Here is a 15,983-nt window from a genome sequence, read left to right on the forward strand (position 1 = left end):
CTCAGGTTGGATGGGGAGCATTGCTGAACAGCTATTTTGAGGTCTCTCTAGAGATGTTTGATTGAGTTCACGTCTGGGCTCTGGATGGGCCACTCAAGGACATTCAGAGACTTGTCCCAAAGCCACTCCTGCGTTGTCTTGGCTGTGTGCTTAGGGTCGTTGTCCTGTTGGAAGGTGAATCTTCACCCCAGTCTGAGGTCCTGAGCGCTCTGGAGTAGGTTTTCATCAAGGATCTCCCTGTACTTTACTCCGTTCATCTTTGCCTCGATTCTGACTAGTCTCCCAGTCCCTGCCGCTGAAAAACATCCCCACAGCATGAGGCTGCCACCGCCATGCTTCATCGTAGGGATAGTGCCAGGTTTCCGCCAGATGTGACACTTGGCATTCAGGCCAAAGAGTTCAACATTGTTTTCATCAGACCAGAGAATATTGCTTCTCATGGTCTAAGGGTTTTTAGGTGCCTTTTGGAAAAATCCAAGCGGGCTGTCATGTGCCTTTTACTTAGTAACTCAGTAATACTTTTTAATTTTATTATAAGAAGCTGTTTGGTGGTGTATTGTCTATAGATTGCTGAGGAAAAACATTTATTTAATCAATTTTAGAATAAGGCTGTAATGTAACAAAATGTGGAAAAAGTCAAGGGGTCTGAATACTTTCCGGAGGCACTGTAGACAAATGTGTGCCTTTCCAAATCATGTCCAATCAATTGAATTTACAACAGGTGGACTGCAATGAAGTTGTAGAAATATCTCAAGGATGATCAATTGGAATCAGGATGTACACTTTCGAGTCTCATAGCAAAGGGACTGAATACTTAAGTAAAAAATGTCTACGAACTTTGTCGTTATGGGGTATTGTGTGTAGATTGATATTTTTATTTATTTAATCAATTTTTAGAATAAGGCTGTAACGTAACAAAATGTGAAAAAAGTCAAGGGGTCTGAATATTTTCAGAATGCTCTGTAATCTGATAACACCTGAGATTCTCTGGAGACAGTTAAGTCATGTCTGAGAGAAAAGGAAGTAGCTTTTTTCAAATGGTACCACAACGGCTAACAGTCTCCTGACTCCTTATCTATTGGACGCTTTCCAGTCACTTTCAGAAGCTGAAATCTTATCTGAGATATGAAGATACATTTTCATAACAAATACATGTGTTAGTTCCCATCATTCCTCGCACATTTCAAATAGAAGTGCTGTTTGAACCTACAAACAAATATAATACATATATGTATTAGGTGACCCTTACATTTTGTGAAATTATAGTGATTTTTCAAGAAAAGCAATAACTGTGTTCCCTGCTTGTTTTTGATGTGCAGAATACTATACCTTCACTTTTGCTGAAATATTGGCATAACCTTAAAAGGTCAATTAAAATATCACTTTCGAAGCCAAATACACTTAAAGGGAGAGTTCACCCAAATTAGGAATTACATATTGGTTTCTTTTCCCTGTAAGCAGTCTATGGACTTTTGCTTTGCAATTGGCATTTATTGTCATGAATCTTGCCCTGGAGGCAGCTCTGCAAAGTGGTCACTAGCTGGCACAGAGACAGTCATAGAATCGGATTTTAAACCTTACCCTAACCTTAACCACACTGCTAACCCTAATGCCTAACCTTATATTTTGTTTTCATGATTTTTTATGATATAGGCAATTTTGACTTAGCAGCTTGCCCATATAGCGGAAAATTGCTCAGTTCTTTCTTAAGGGCAAGATTCATGACAATAAATGCCAACCTGCTTTTGCTTTGAATGTTTTGGAAGCGTATTGGTTTCCTTACCCATTCCACGGTCCTGTGTAGATTATCAGACAAGCGTGATTGACTCTAAGAGCATTGCTTATAGAAGCGACATAGTATGTGCAGTCAGTATGGGGTTTCAGGTTTTTAAGTTCAGTGTTCCACAGTTGGCACTTTTAATGTTAAGATATCTGACAACCATTGGGGACAAGACAAATGCATGTTTGTTTTTCAAAGGAGGGGCAGTCCTAGGGCTCGATTCAATCCATGCAGCTGAAGATAAGCGCTGTAGTGCAATTGAAATGTAAAGGTAATTTCCGATTGAGACGACCATGTAGCGTTTACCGTGAATGCAGTCTCCGTGAACGCAGGAACATTAAATTAAATGTATATCGCACTTCAGCGTAGGTCTTCAGCGCTACGTATTGAATCGAGCCCTCAGCATTTTGTGAACGTAATAAATATCTTCAGCTCCCAAGATAAATGCACGCAGTCACTTCTTCATAAGCACTTGCTTGGATATGTTCAGCAGAGCATTGGAAACACTGCCAATACTCTGATGGAAAAGGTGTTGTATTACAGGGTAGCCGACATTTGAATATTTAGCTATACATGAAGAATGGTGCAAGTTGATGAAATTCTTGGACTACAAAATATTATGAACATTTCATAGTTTGGTAGAACCACTAACCTATCATAAAAACATGATAACGATGTGTGTGATACAAATACGTTTTCTCATACATTCAGGATTCTATACATTCAGGATTCATATCTCTTGATTCAGATTTCAAAAACAAGAAAAGAACATAATGAAGATACTGATGGGTGCACCCTTCCCTTTATTTCACAGTACTTTGTCTGAAAGCAGGTAACATAGTATTAAGAAATGAAATAAAAACACTTTATTGTGCTCTTGTTTGTTTCCACCAGTTTCCCAACAATTCTAACTTTTATGAGCCACAGAAGTGCTACAATATGCAATATAAAAACATGTAGCTTACTTGCTAATTTATCTATAAATCTGACAACTCTTTGAATCTATTGAAATGCATTTAGAAAAATTACATCAAATAAGGACTTGTCAACAATATCAACACTGAAAGAAAAATAAAGAAAATTACAGTCGCACACATATCCCAGAAGTTTAAGGCGGTTGAAATAAGAACTCAGACAGCCAAGTTACCTCTTGTATCCACTCAAAAATAGTGTATAGATAATGTACAAATCCAGCGGCAGAAGTTTAGTTCAGGCATTCATGGGATATTATTTCATAGTTAACCCAGGCATGTGGATATACCTCTGATTGGTGACGTCTAATTTACAAAAGTGTCATAACAGCCACACAATATAGGAAAATATCCTTCAACAAGAGCCTTCAGTGAAACCAACAACTTTGCTGTTTTTTACTTTGTTGGCTGAGAATTGCAGACAAATATAAAATATGATAAGTTATGGGAAATATATGAATTGATAAACCAAGTAGAGACAACGGAAACTGGAGATTATGGTTGTAAATAGCAAATTTAAAACATTTCTGAAATCAAATTAAAAAGCTGCCATATACAGATTTCATCATCTATATTGTACATTCATCCATCGGGCTATAGGACAGATATGCCAGTAGAGAATGTGAACTGCATTCTCAGCATTCTGCATAAACAACAGGTGGGAAACTAAAGTTGCCTTCTGTGGAAAATATTGGTAATATAAAGGTGAATGGTCAATTACACTTTCAACAAAAGTAACTCTTAAAATGTTTTGGCTCTTTGAAACACAGTAGAACAAATTCAAATTAAATGCATATGGAACCTGATTTACTATGTTCACACATATCTAAGACCAGTGTTTCCCAACCCCCAACTGTACATCTTTTTGTTGTAGCCCCAGACAACCACACCTGATTCTACTTATCAACTAATCGTCAAGCCCTTGACAAGTTGAATCAGTGGTTTTTGTGCTGGGCTACAACTAAAAGGTGTGCTGTTGGGGGTACTTGAGGACCGGAGTTGGGAAACACTTTCTTAGACCACGCAGAAAGAAAATGTAAACACTTCAGATTTTTCTACTTTGGTTCTAAAAATATGACTAATGGCTTACCATGCCGATGTCTAAGACAGACCATCAGCATCAGAATAATACAATGAACTGTCTTATGTGGAATATTACATTTAGAAAATTCCAGCCTTTAAATATTGTGCAGTTTGTTTAGTGGCCTCTAAAATGTATTATGTGATAGTGCTGTAAATAGGGGAAGGGAAAGTTAAGTGGTCTGGGTAATATAATACCAATTATCTGACCAGTGTAACGTTTATCAGTTAGGACAAGGAAATCATTAGAAAACAAATAAAGTAGCTGTCTTTGAAATCCATGGGCTAAACCTGAATCAAACATTTTTTAAATCTTATTAACAGCGAACATTGCAGATATAGAAACTGTATCAGTACATAGTTCAATTGTAGTTCCATTGTAGAATTAAATATATGTGGGGAGAAAAAAAAAGTTCTTTTTCGTATGATTGTTCAGTAGTTCTTCAAGAAAAATATTGAGGTTTCAGTAGACATGTTTTTCAATATTTGTTACAGTAATTTTCTCAAAGTACACAACAGCAAATCCACTGTCACAGGACTTGGCCATGCGATACCCAAATACCTATAATCCATTGCAACATATAATATGTATATTCTTAATTTGCAATATGTTTTCTTCTTGAAACGTTAGATTACAGTTTATTCCCATAAATTCCATACATAATGTGACAAATTTAAGATGGTCATTTCCAAGGTTCTTTTCCTATTTTACTCACAGTCAAAATATGTTGCTATATATACGTTTAAGTAGTTGATCGCAATATGGAAGTATCCATCCAATCAATAGTGAGTTTCACATATAAGGTTTCTGTGTCATTTCTGAAAGTTGTGGTCCAGTAGAAAATACTTGGAGAGATTAAGATTTCTGTTGAGCAGATACACCTTTCCAGTAGTCTAAAATGTCATGCAGGTCTTCATCCTTGGCAAACTGCACTTTTTTACGTAGCGCATGCCCTGCAGCCATGTACTCGTCCTCGTCTTTGTGCCGTTTGCCACGGAGTTTAAAGCGCTCCCAGATAGTGTGATGTGGTTTGCAGTAGTACTCAGGACTGGAGGAGTAGCTGAGGTTATGGTACTGAGGTGAGAGCGGAGAGTACGCCATGTCTCTGGGGCGGGGCCGAGTTAGGGGCTCCAGGATGGAGGGCTTGTGGCTTCCGGGCCCTTCCAGCTCCTCGATCTGCAGCTGGTGGCTGTCGGGATAGGAATGCCGGTGCTCATTGTACTGCCTGATCTTCTCTGCCTCTGCCCTAAGGATGGCAGCAGCTGGCGTTACAGTGAGGATGGTCTCACCCGTTGGCGAGGTCTTCTCTATGTACTTGGACTCTGAGCGGTAAGGCCTTGGGCTCCGCATTGGACCTCCAGTGGCAGTGCTGGGCCGCTTTGGCGGGACATCCGAGCTGTGGTGCCTCTGTAACGAGTGGTGGTAGCTGTCCTTATACACCGGGGACAGGAAGCCAGACTTGCTCTGCGGCTGCTCTGATATTAGGACCAGCTGGGGCTCCTGGGTGGACACAGCTCCTGATTTCACCCCTTGAAAAGATGTGGATTCTGATTTCAGAGCGTCGATACAGTTGTTAATGATCTGATTGACCTTATCCACCTCTTTTGCAATGGTTGAAATCTCAGCCACTGACCCTTGGCTGTTCCCAGGCATGGACATCCCAGGCATGGACATCTCACACTCTCTGCGTTCATGGTGGTCCCCGGTTCCTCGCACCTCTATGTAACTTCCCTTGGCCATTTTAGGCATGTCATCTCTTATCTCCTGCAGTTTGTACTGCTCCATTTCACTACCAGATGGTAGGTATGGCATGCGGGACATACTCTCCCCAGCCATCATTTGCTTCTGTGACATCCTGGAAATGGTTCCCCCTTCGAGCTCTTGTCCATATTTGAGTTCAATTATACTTTTCTTCAGGCTGCCTGCCTTTTTGTGCTTTTCATCTTGCTGACGTTTTTTACGCAAGCAATAGTAGACCACCCCTAGGACAATCACCATACTAAAGAGACAACCTAGGATGGTCATAATGTAGTGGGTAGCTGTTGCATGGTTTTGTGATCTCTCTTTCCCATTCCAGGGTCCTGTGGAGACTGCCAGACAAGTATGATTGAATCTAAGATTATTCTTTATAGAAGCGACACAGTACGTGTATTCGGTATGGGGTTTCAGGTTTTTAAGTTCAATGTCCTCATTCTGAATTTTGAGGTTTTGAATATCAGTGAAAAAACTGTTATTGTAGAGAACCAGGCTGTACATCTTCTTGAAGGGATGGGGGATCTGAACAGTGATGGTGGCGCTTGTTTTAGAGACTTGCTTCAGCTTCATACTGGGTTTTACATCCACATTAATCACTGTTGGGTTGATACTCATACTCTCATCTGGCTCAGTTCCGGAGGGACAGTCCTCCAGCCCACAGGGAGTGTAGTCTGGTGGGAGTGTGGTGGTCTCAGGAGGCACAGGTATGTACGGCGTCACATAGTCGTCTGTACACACAGTGGAGAGCATATGGAGGGCATTCCGAAAAGTTGGGATGTTAGGGTTCTGGCTGAGCAGACTGTAGCCAGAGACACCTGATGGGGAGTCACAGACCATCCGTTCATTTGTTCTGTTGGGGAATGCAGAGAGCCACTTCACAAAGCCAAGTAGTTCACAGGAACAGTTGAAAGGGTTGGTGTACAGCTCACAGGTAGTCAGTTTAGTCAGGCTGGTAAACGTGGACCCATCTAGCTGCTGGATACGGTTCATGGAGAGGTCAATGTTTTCCAGGCTATAGCACTCCAAAAAGGCATTGGGTGTCACAGTCTCAATCAGATTGGCCTGGAGGTAGAGGTACTGCAGCTTGCCCAAACCCCTGAGGATGCCCTCAGTAAGGTTGCGGAGTTTGTTGAAGCCTAACTGAAGGACCTGTAAGTTGAACTGGGCAGAAAAGGCCCCGTCATCTATGTAGTTGATCTCATTCTTGGTCAGGTTTAGATAGGTCAGGTTGGCGAAGCGGCTGAGGGCAGAGAAATGGACACTTTTGATCTTGTTTTCATTGAGCCGAAGGTCCACAATGGTGCTGTTGATATGCGTGGGGATGGCCTCGTATGGAGGCTGATTTTGGCTGCAGATGGCCAGCCACACAAAACCCTTCTCGCCTTCGATGAGCCAGCAGTCCCCATTGACTCTGCCTATATGGGTCAAATATACTATGGCCACAGACCAGAAAAAGGCACTCATTACCATAGCTCCACCGCAGGCCATTGGTGCTCCTCTTGATGTCATGGGCAGGGCCCAAAAGCTCTAAGACGGGAACACCACTGTGGTTTCTAAAGATGCTGAACTGAACTCTTTGTAATCTAGCTGGACTTTCAAGTGTTCTCCTCAGCGAGGACAATCAATATATTGGCCTTCTGTCCAGGGAAGGATAATTCAGTCCCAATGTTCCAGCCATTTACAAAAAGACGTTGGGCATGTGCATTTAGACCAGCATCCATCCAATGGCTTTAACCTGGAGTGACGTTTTAGAGATGGTTCGCTGAGATTCAGTATTTCACCACCTCAGATTGTCTTGTGCTTATTTCCCCAGGGATAACATCGTTGATCGGTCTCATCCTATTGTTTCTTCCTCTGTCTTTCTTGCTGGGTCATGGGCTCAGAGGAACTCCCTGTGAAGAAACGAGAAGCAGGCACACGTTAGGTGAATCAATAACCTCTTGAATGTGAGGTTTGCAATTAGAATATAACCACATTTACACCACTACATTTAAAAAGTATATATTTTTGGGCCAGAAATATTCAGAACACATGCCATGCTGCACAAGTAGAATGATATTTCTCCTCTATAGACCATTTGTAGCAGTCAAATAACATGTTACCCAATCTGTATTTTATAATCATCTGTCACGTATACTGCACAAATGGATCCAAATAATCAAGACACATTTTTGTTTTACACGTTAAGTAAAAATAGCAAATATAATTTTAAAGGCAAAATAGGATTAATGTGTATGCTTCCTCTTTCATTGCCATCCAATTATTTTGTACACCATTTCAGAGGTGCTTTGCATTCCCTGTGGCATATTGCTATTAACGGAAACCTTTGGCCAATTACCACTTGACAGGTTGGGGAAAGCAGGGTCCCTATTTTCACACCATTAACCTGTGGACTGTCAAACACAACAGAGTCCAACGAATGTTTAGATGCAGCATTCAATTCATGAATTACTCTGCACCATACGGAAATGTCTTCTCAAGAACCTTAAATATGTTTTAATTTGACAACAGAAATAGAACTTAATGGCTTTCAGTGCAATGTGTCTCTTTTAAACATCTTACGGTAACTACTGAGGATACAAACCGTGAACCAAAAATAGCAAACTGTTCATTGTCAATTTGACCCTGTCAGATAGCTCCCCCGGGAAATTGCAGTGTTCCATTGGGTCTGGTTACATAATTGGACCCAATCAATTTGGTCAACAGCCCAAGGTTTCCGAACAAAGCTGATAGCTGCAGGAGAAAGCCTTGGAGCTGGGTGTGTAGCCTATAGATCCTGGTTTTATGGAGAGGTATTAATGAATTATTAGTCATAAACAGCAGGTGACCTCAGCATGGGAGGTGCCGAGAGGAAGGAAAGTCAAATGTTTAAGTATATGAGTCATTCTCGTAATAGTCTTAGGTATTAACTTGCACCACGGTCAACCAGCACAGCCGTGGTCATAATCAGCAGCAGTGGCCAGCGAGGAACACGTCTTCAGCGAGGAACACACGTGGCCAGCGAGGAACACGTCTTCAGCGAGGAACACACGTGGCCAGCGAGGAACACGTCTTCAGCGAGGAACACACGTGGCCAGCGAGGAACACGTCTTCAGCGAGGAACACACGTGGCCAGCGAGGAACACGTCTTCAGCGAGGAACACACGTGGCCAGCGAGGAACACGTCTTCAGCGAGGAACACACGTGGCCAGCGAGGAACACGTCTTCAGCGAGGAACACACGTAGCCAGCGAGGAACACGTCTTCAGCGAGGAACACGTCTTCAGCGAGGAACACACGTGGCCAGCGAGGAACACACGTGGCCAGCGAGGAACACACGTGGCCAGCGAGGAACACGTCTTCAGCGAGGAACACACGTGGCCAGTGAGGAACACGTCTTCAGCGAGGAACACGTCTTCAGCGAGGAACACACGTGGCCAGCGAGGAACACGTCTTCAGCAAGGAACACACGTGGCCAGCGAGGAACACGTCTTCAGCGAGGAACACACGTGGCCAGCGAGGAACACGGAGACACTTCACGTCTTCCTGGAACAATAGTCTTGTGTTTGGACTATAAATTGCATACACTAGTTCCATTCAAAGAACTACCTTATAACTTTGATATTCCCACCATAATAAATCATAATGCTTTTTCCATTTCTTAACGGATTTCTTTGTGCTGATTTTTTAATATTTTTAAATATGGGATAGGCTACTGCACGTGCCAATTACGATATTGATTTATATGTTATGACTGCATGCCAAACATAAAAGTCTTTGTTCTCCTTTTTGATAATAAGAACTGAGGCTACAAAATGCCTATGGAGGAATGAAAAGGATTTACTGCATGCCAGACATTTCTGAGTGAGAGGGGAAACATTTCATCTGCATTCACTAATGTGTAGTCAATACATCTTGCTGACCCAAGGGCTACAGTATACTTCATTGTCAGTGGCACCTAGTATTGCTTTTTAATCCAAACCTGAGCCACTTAACTAGCTTTCAAATCAGATTGGACTCAGTCAGTTATTCATTTTTCATTGTTAAAATTCAATATGATGGCAAACATAGCCACAGAAGAAACGCTCACAACCAAGGCAGGGGTCTCGGCTCAGAGCGATGAATTACACGTTCTCTTCTCCGGTCCACTTAAAGCAGCCCAGACATCTCAGAGGGAGATATTTGTTTAGACCTCACAGAGATGTGTAGGCTACTGTACAGAACAACACCCGGTACCTCATCTGCCTTGCTTACTGCTGTCACTTGAATATTTCTAAGAACAATGAGAATCAAGAAGATAACAAACCTCCAACCTGCAAAGACAGAGAGGGATTTGTGTATATTCATAATTTAACAAAGCCAATGAGAGATGTTTCAATTATGAAAATTATGTTAATGAGGAGAGGTAATTTATTTTTCATATTATACATATTATTCATATTAAGACCTGGAAGGATTCCTGCTGTAGATAACGCCCTTTTTTTTTTAAAGAAAGCAAATCAAATTTGAATCCAATCTAATACAATATATTAGAAATGCAAGTCACTGTTCGAGAAATGGCACTTGTGGACTTCCCTTAAGTAACATCAAATATTAAACTCTTCTAGATCCGGTGACTGTGTTATTACAGCCATTAATTCGTTGTGAATGGTGTGGGAGTGACTGACCATGAAAATGGGCTGGAAACTCAAGTGATGGATAGGTTAATCATAGAGGGTAGCAGCTGAATACTTTAAACCCAGAGGTATGTGGTGTCCGCCCTCATCACTGGCCTCTCTTAGCCCTCTGATGCAGCTGCTGACACAGGCCAGGAAGTGGATGTGTTGCCTTGTGGGAGGCCACAGAGGGTGAGAAGAAAGGTGTCCCTAGGTGGTAGAGGACATAGGCCTTTACATAAAGGGGACAATCATGTTGCTACAACAGGATAATTGTGACAGTTTATTGCAGAGGGAATACACCTCAAATTGGAACCGGGGACCTAAGGTCATTCCAGCAGTCTGTTGACCTTTTGTGTGGTCTGCCCACCACGCTCCAATTAGGCCTAAACAAATGTTGTGTTGCCATCTAGCATTGCTATCATAAATGAGGAAGTGAGCATATGTTTTCAGGAAGTCAAAATAACTAACAGCCATACCATGATCTCTAGGGCACAATACTGAACTGTTCATATTCAAAAACAAAACTGTCCACATTCCACGAACTAAAGGACAATATGAATACCATTTCCATTGTTTAGTATCCTCTTACCGCACAGTGTACATGATGCTGGCTTGATTCTAATGGGAATCCCTGATAATAGAGGAAGTATGTCCATTGTTCAACATAAACCTATTCAGGACTACAATGGTCAGCATGTTTGCACATAAGTGCTGATTGGGACAGGAACAGGGTTGTTGAGGCTGAGATTCATCACTATGTGTTACTGACACAGTCATCAGTCAGCGGAAACCTTTCCAGTGTTTTCATATTCTCAATATGCTCTACCTTGAAAAGAATATTTGTTATATCCGTGCAATGATTCATTATATGCTTAGCACCTTTCATTCAAATCACTGCTGTAACCGAGTCAAGCTACTTCTACAAGTAATATGCATTTTCCCATTTCAATTGAGATGTTTAAGCCGAACTAAAACAAAAGAGTGGAGCCCTTCGTAGCGCTGCCATGTGTGGGGGTAAAGCATACTGTGGCTATGGATGAGTTCTGACAGTAAATGTGTACCATTGGATCGGAGGGAGCAGTGCTGAAGTAACCTACTGAGGGACTGTTTGTTTTGCTTGGATTTGTATGAGCCCTGAGGGAGAGATTACACATAAATCTAAAGCCCAGCTTTGTCTACTCGTGCCTGTGTTATGTGTGAATCGTAAACCCGATACATTTGAATACTAAATTAGGAAGCGCACTAATACAAGCACAGTAGCAAACTGGGATGTCTCCCCTTCTCATATTTCTGCACCCTCACCATTCCCATACACAGTCTGTCCCCACACATAATAAAGATCCTCCATTTTGGGTATGTGTTTTGTGGGGGACTTTGAAGCAGTGTTACAATAATTGACTTAGTTTCCATTGAGCTTGGGGATGTCTTTAGGCAGTAATATGCTGTGAGCTGCTCAACATAAAATGTTAGGTGGATGGTTGGGTTTGACAGGTTTCTATAAGGCTTCATATAATTTCTTACAGGATTCAATTAAGGTTTCTATAAGGCCTCACATCATTGAGCTCCACTGCTGTATGACATGGTCACCAGGGGAGGCTAGTAGGAGGAGCTATAGGAGGATGGGCTCATTGTAAAGACTGGAATGGAATAGATCAAATCAAATCAAGTTTATTTGTCGCATGCGCCGAATATAGCAGGTGTAGACCTTACAGTGAAATGCTTACTTACAGGCCCTAACCAACAGTGCGATTTTAAAGTAAAAACTAGGTATTAGGTGAACAATAGATAGGTAAAGAAATAAAAACAACAGTAAAAAGACAGTGAAAAATAACAGTAGCGAGGCTATCTATATAAAGTAGTGGAACTGTATCAAACACATTAAATGTGGGAACCGTTCCATTGATTCAATTCCAGGCATTGATTCAATTCCAGGCATTACAATGAGCCCGTCCTCCTATAGCTCCCACCAGGCACCACTGACGGCCACACTTTATGTGGAGCTCTCTTTTAATGTCTGTCCGTTGAAACTGGAGGATTTTGTTTGCACTGAAGAGGACTGTGCCCATTGGCTGAAAAATGCATGTGGCCCAGATTTGAATCAAAAACACATTAAGACGGCCTTTTTTGAGTACATGGATGGCATCTGACATTTAGTTTAGTATACCTATTTCCCACAATATCATGGGAATGGTAAAGTGGGTGGAGTCACTCTGTCACCTGCTAACCTAGACATAGTACAAGGAAGTACATTGTGCATCTCCATGCACTGTGTGGAACGCTCTGCAAGGAAATGCCAAAGGCTACCACTACAAAACCACCTACCACAGAAGTGCATTTACCAAAGGGCATTCAAATGTAATCACTTTTTAAACCCTCGGAAAGAAAGAAGGTTCCTGTTTGGAAACCCAAACCAAATGTTCCATGAAATGAATATGAGAAGTATGGCTTTGGGAAATATCTGGCGAAACTTTTAAAGAGAAAATTGTCTCCTATCATTGTCCCCTCATTCTCTGACCTTTTATCGTAAATACCGGCTGGCAGTGTCTGAGAGCCATTCTGACCCGTACTCAGCTCTCTCTTAGCATGGTGTTGTTGCAGGATCCCTTTAGGTGTTAAATGGAAGTTGAAGTTAAACCTGAAAAGACTTCCTCTCATTAATAATGCATAGAGGGGTTTGTTTGTCCGCTGTGACTCACTCCAGTGGGCTCCGCATCAATTCCACCACCGCTACTGCGGTCCACAGCATAAATTACAACCCTGCTAGTTCGCCTCGTTAGAGTAACCCGCTGTTGCATATGCATGTTAGTGATTTAGGTAACTACCTTTTGCATAAACAAACCTCTCATCATACATTCAGGTTTAGTGTCTCCGAGTGCTTTAATGCCACCCTGGTGCCTATATGCTTATCCTACAGTGCTAACTGGCAAAGACATGACAGAATCTCCCATAAGCCTCGTGGATGAAACAGCTTGGGAAAAGAACAACAAACGTTGGAATCCATGTGTACGCATTAGTTTCACCTAAATAAAATAAAATGCTATTATTTGTCACATACACGTGTTTAGCAGATGTTATTGCTGGTGTAGCGAAATGCTTGTAAAACGTGTCACATACTGCAAATGAGCTTAAGGCAGTTAGGGCAGCATGGCATTCGTTCGTCCTCAGAAGAGCCTATAGGTCTATTTGCAGCCCTGGACTCTTTCCCCATTGGCAGCAATCTCCATTGGCAGCAATCTCTATGGTCCAATGGTAGTGTAGCCCTGAGGGAAGTAGGCCAGAACACCCAGGGCATCAGAGCCAAGCTCCTCTCCCAGTGGATCCCAGGCAGCCCAGGCAGCCATTCCCCAGTCTACTTGTTCCCATTGGGGCCCTGCTGCATACAGGGTAATGATGGATTTTCTTGTCATCCCCTGTGAATAACTAATGAAGCTCTGATTCAATGGTCGTACATTCAGTTGTTGTAAATTCCCACTGTTTTGCTTGCTCAGGGCACTTTCATACACTTACATAGCTACACTTTTTGCATTGAATATATTATTGGTGGATTTTATTTGAGAGAGCTACTGTATTCTCCATAAGCAGTCAGCGTTGAGGTAAGATGCTTATTTCAAAGGATGTTTAACTCAAAGTGTAGATGCTATTTGATCTTCGTTGTAAGTTGTGTGCCTTCAAAGTGCCTATAATAATCATATTAGGGCAATACATAGACCCAATGTTTACCATTTGACAACTGACATAACACAGCGTAACTGTGAGGCCAACTAGTAATACTGTTTCATAGGAGGGGGCAGACGAGGGTGCTTCGGGAGCTGAGAGCTCATGTTACCTTGAAGGGAGTGTTTCAATGCACTGAATTCAAGTCTGTGATTGCGAGACAAGCTTCTGCTCTCATATGTGGAGCCTCTGGCGGTCTCTCCTCCGCAGCGGAGAGCCAGGGCTTCAAGGCAAAGACATGACAGATTCTCCCATAAGCCTTGTGGATGAAACAGATACAGTAACTAGTGCAACTGTCTCCCAATGAGGTATACTGTACGTAAAGCTGTCAGACTGTATCCTATCTAACGGCTCTCAGACACCTAATACCTTTTTTGCACTATTGGTTAGAGCCTGTAAGTAAGCATTTCAATGTAAGGTCTACACCTGTTGTATTCGGCGCACGTGACAAATAAACTTTGATTGGATATCCCTCTCTCTCTCTCTCTCACTGTCTCTCTCTCACTGTCTCTGTCTTTCACTGTCTCTCTGTCTCTCTCACTATCTCTCTCTATGTATCTCACTGTCTCTCTCTCTGTATCTCTCTTTCTCTCTCTCTCGGTCTCTGTCTCTCCCGGAGGAAAACGCATTTGCAAATTGTATTAGACAGACTGTATTAGTCAGGACACAGTGAGACTGGATTCTCAGATGAATCTGGTCATATCTGTCCTGCTATATATAGTCATGTTATCTCCCTCTCATGTCTGTGTCCAAGGCCTCACCCCCCCCCCCCCCCCCCAACCCCTCGTCTCTGCGGTTCATCCTTATATCTTGCTCCGTCTTTCTCTGTCGGATGGTGAAGGGGCCTCAGTCCACTGATCCCTCCCAATGACTGCCCTTTATTTCATGTCATTGAAAATGCATGCGCTTCTTGCTGGGAAAGAATGAAAAAGGTAAAGATGGGCGACCAGAAGTGGAGAATCAATTGAGCTGAAATGGAACTGCTTCTCTTGGGGAAGGAAAACATTGTGCTTACTGAGGTACTGAATTGCTTTGGAGAGAAAGGGAGGAGGTGGATGCATGCTTCAGCTATATCCAAGGATATTAAAGTCATGCATTAATTACTAAAAGGAATATTGCCTGGAATTGAATGGAATGTTCTCTCTAGCCCCCAATCCTGTTTGTTTGAAAATGTGCTTGCTTCCTTTGTGGCATCAATGGCATACTTTGTGGACATGCCAAGCCTCTTCAGAAGAAGGGACTTGTACAGGAGCACAGATAGCTGCAAGGCACTGCACACTAATGAGTTTTTATCTAACTTTACTTCCCTGATAAGTGAGGGGTATTGTGCCGCAGCTCTGTGCATTGAATTGTTTTTCAGACACAGTCCTTTTCTTTCCCCATGATAATTGGAATCGCCTCATAAATTCAGTCAGGAAAAGCTTTCACAATGGTATTTATCTCAATGGAGGCGAATGTATGTCACCGCAGTGATCAAAAACGTGACGAAAACGAATAAAGGAAATACGTAATGATAAAGTACTGTATGTGGAGATGCACACAATTTCCACAGTTTGTGCTCTCAACATGCTCTTCAGACATTCTACAGACATCATGACCTTCTACAGCAGAGGCAGAAAAGGAGGTGTAGCAAGAACTATACCAGTTTTCTTAATGTTTTGCTAGATTGCTTTTCAGTGTTGTCACATACGGTATATCCTGTGGTGGTGTTGGGGGATGGTGGTTGTGGTGGAATGACACGCTTGCACTATGTATGGACAGTGCACTACAAACCAGCTAACAACTTCAGCACGATGGACAGCAGCAAGGGGAAAAGGTCAACCAATGCATAAAGATGTAGGATCTTCATTTGAGTCAGTTTTCTACAGCAGGAACATAATACTGCAGTAACAGGAAATGTGGATTATTATGTGCATTATAATTCATCTATATTTTTGTAGGGGTTGATGCATTTTTCGTAAGGGAAAATCAAGTCTGAAATTTCTAAGTGGCAATTACAATCTTCAGAAGCCTTTTTAATCCTCAAATACACTACAAGTTTGACAT

General features: G+C 42.1%; 1 protein-coding gene across 1 annotated transcript in view; it reads right to left on the bottom strand.

Annotated features, from left to right (window-relative positions):
* Positions 1–2,252: 2,252 nt before the first annotated feature.
* LOC116374455 (protein ELFN1-like) overlaps positions 2,253–15,983 on the bottom strand; it is a 95,777-nt gene continuing 82,046 nt past the window's right edge. Inside the window, exon 3 of the mRNA XM_031827362.1 lies at positions 2,253–7,479. Within this exon, the coding sequence (XP_031683222.1) occupies positions 4,688–7,096 (2,409 nt within the window). The 5' untranslated portion in view covers positions 7,097–7,479 and the 3' untranslated portion in view covers positions 2,253–4,687. The remainder of the gene's footprint in view (positions 7,480–15,983) is intronic.

This window comes from Oncorhynchus kisutch, linkage group LG6 (assembly GCF_002021735.2).
Source record: "Oncorhynchus kisutch isolate 150728-3 linkage group LG6, Okis_V2, whole genome shotgun sequence".
NCBI lineage: Eukaryota > Metazoa > Chordata > Actinopteri > Salmoniformes > Salmonidae > Oncorhynchus > Oncorhynchus kisutch.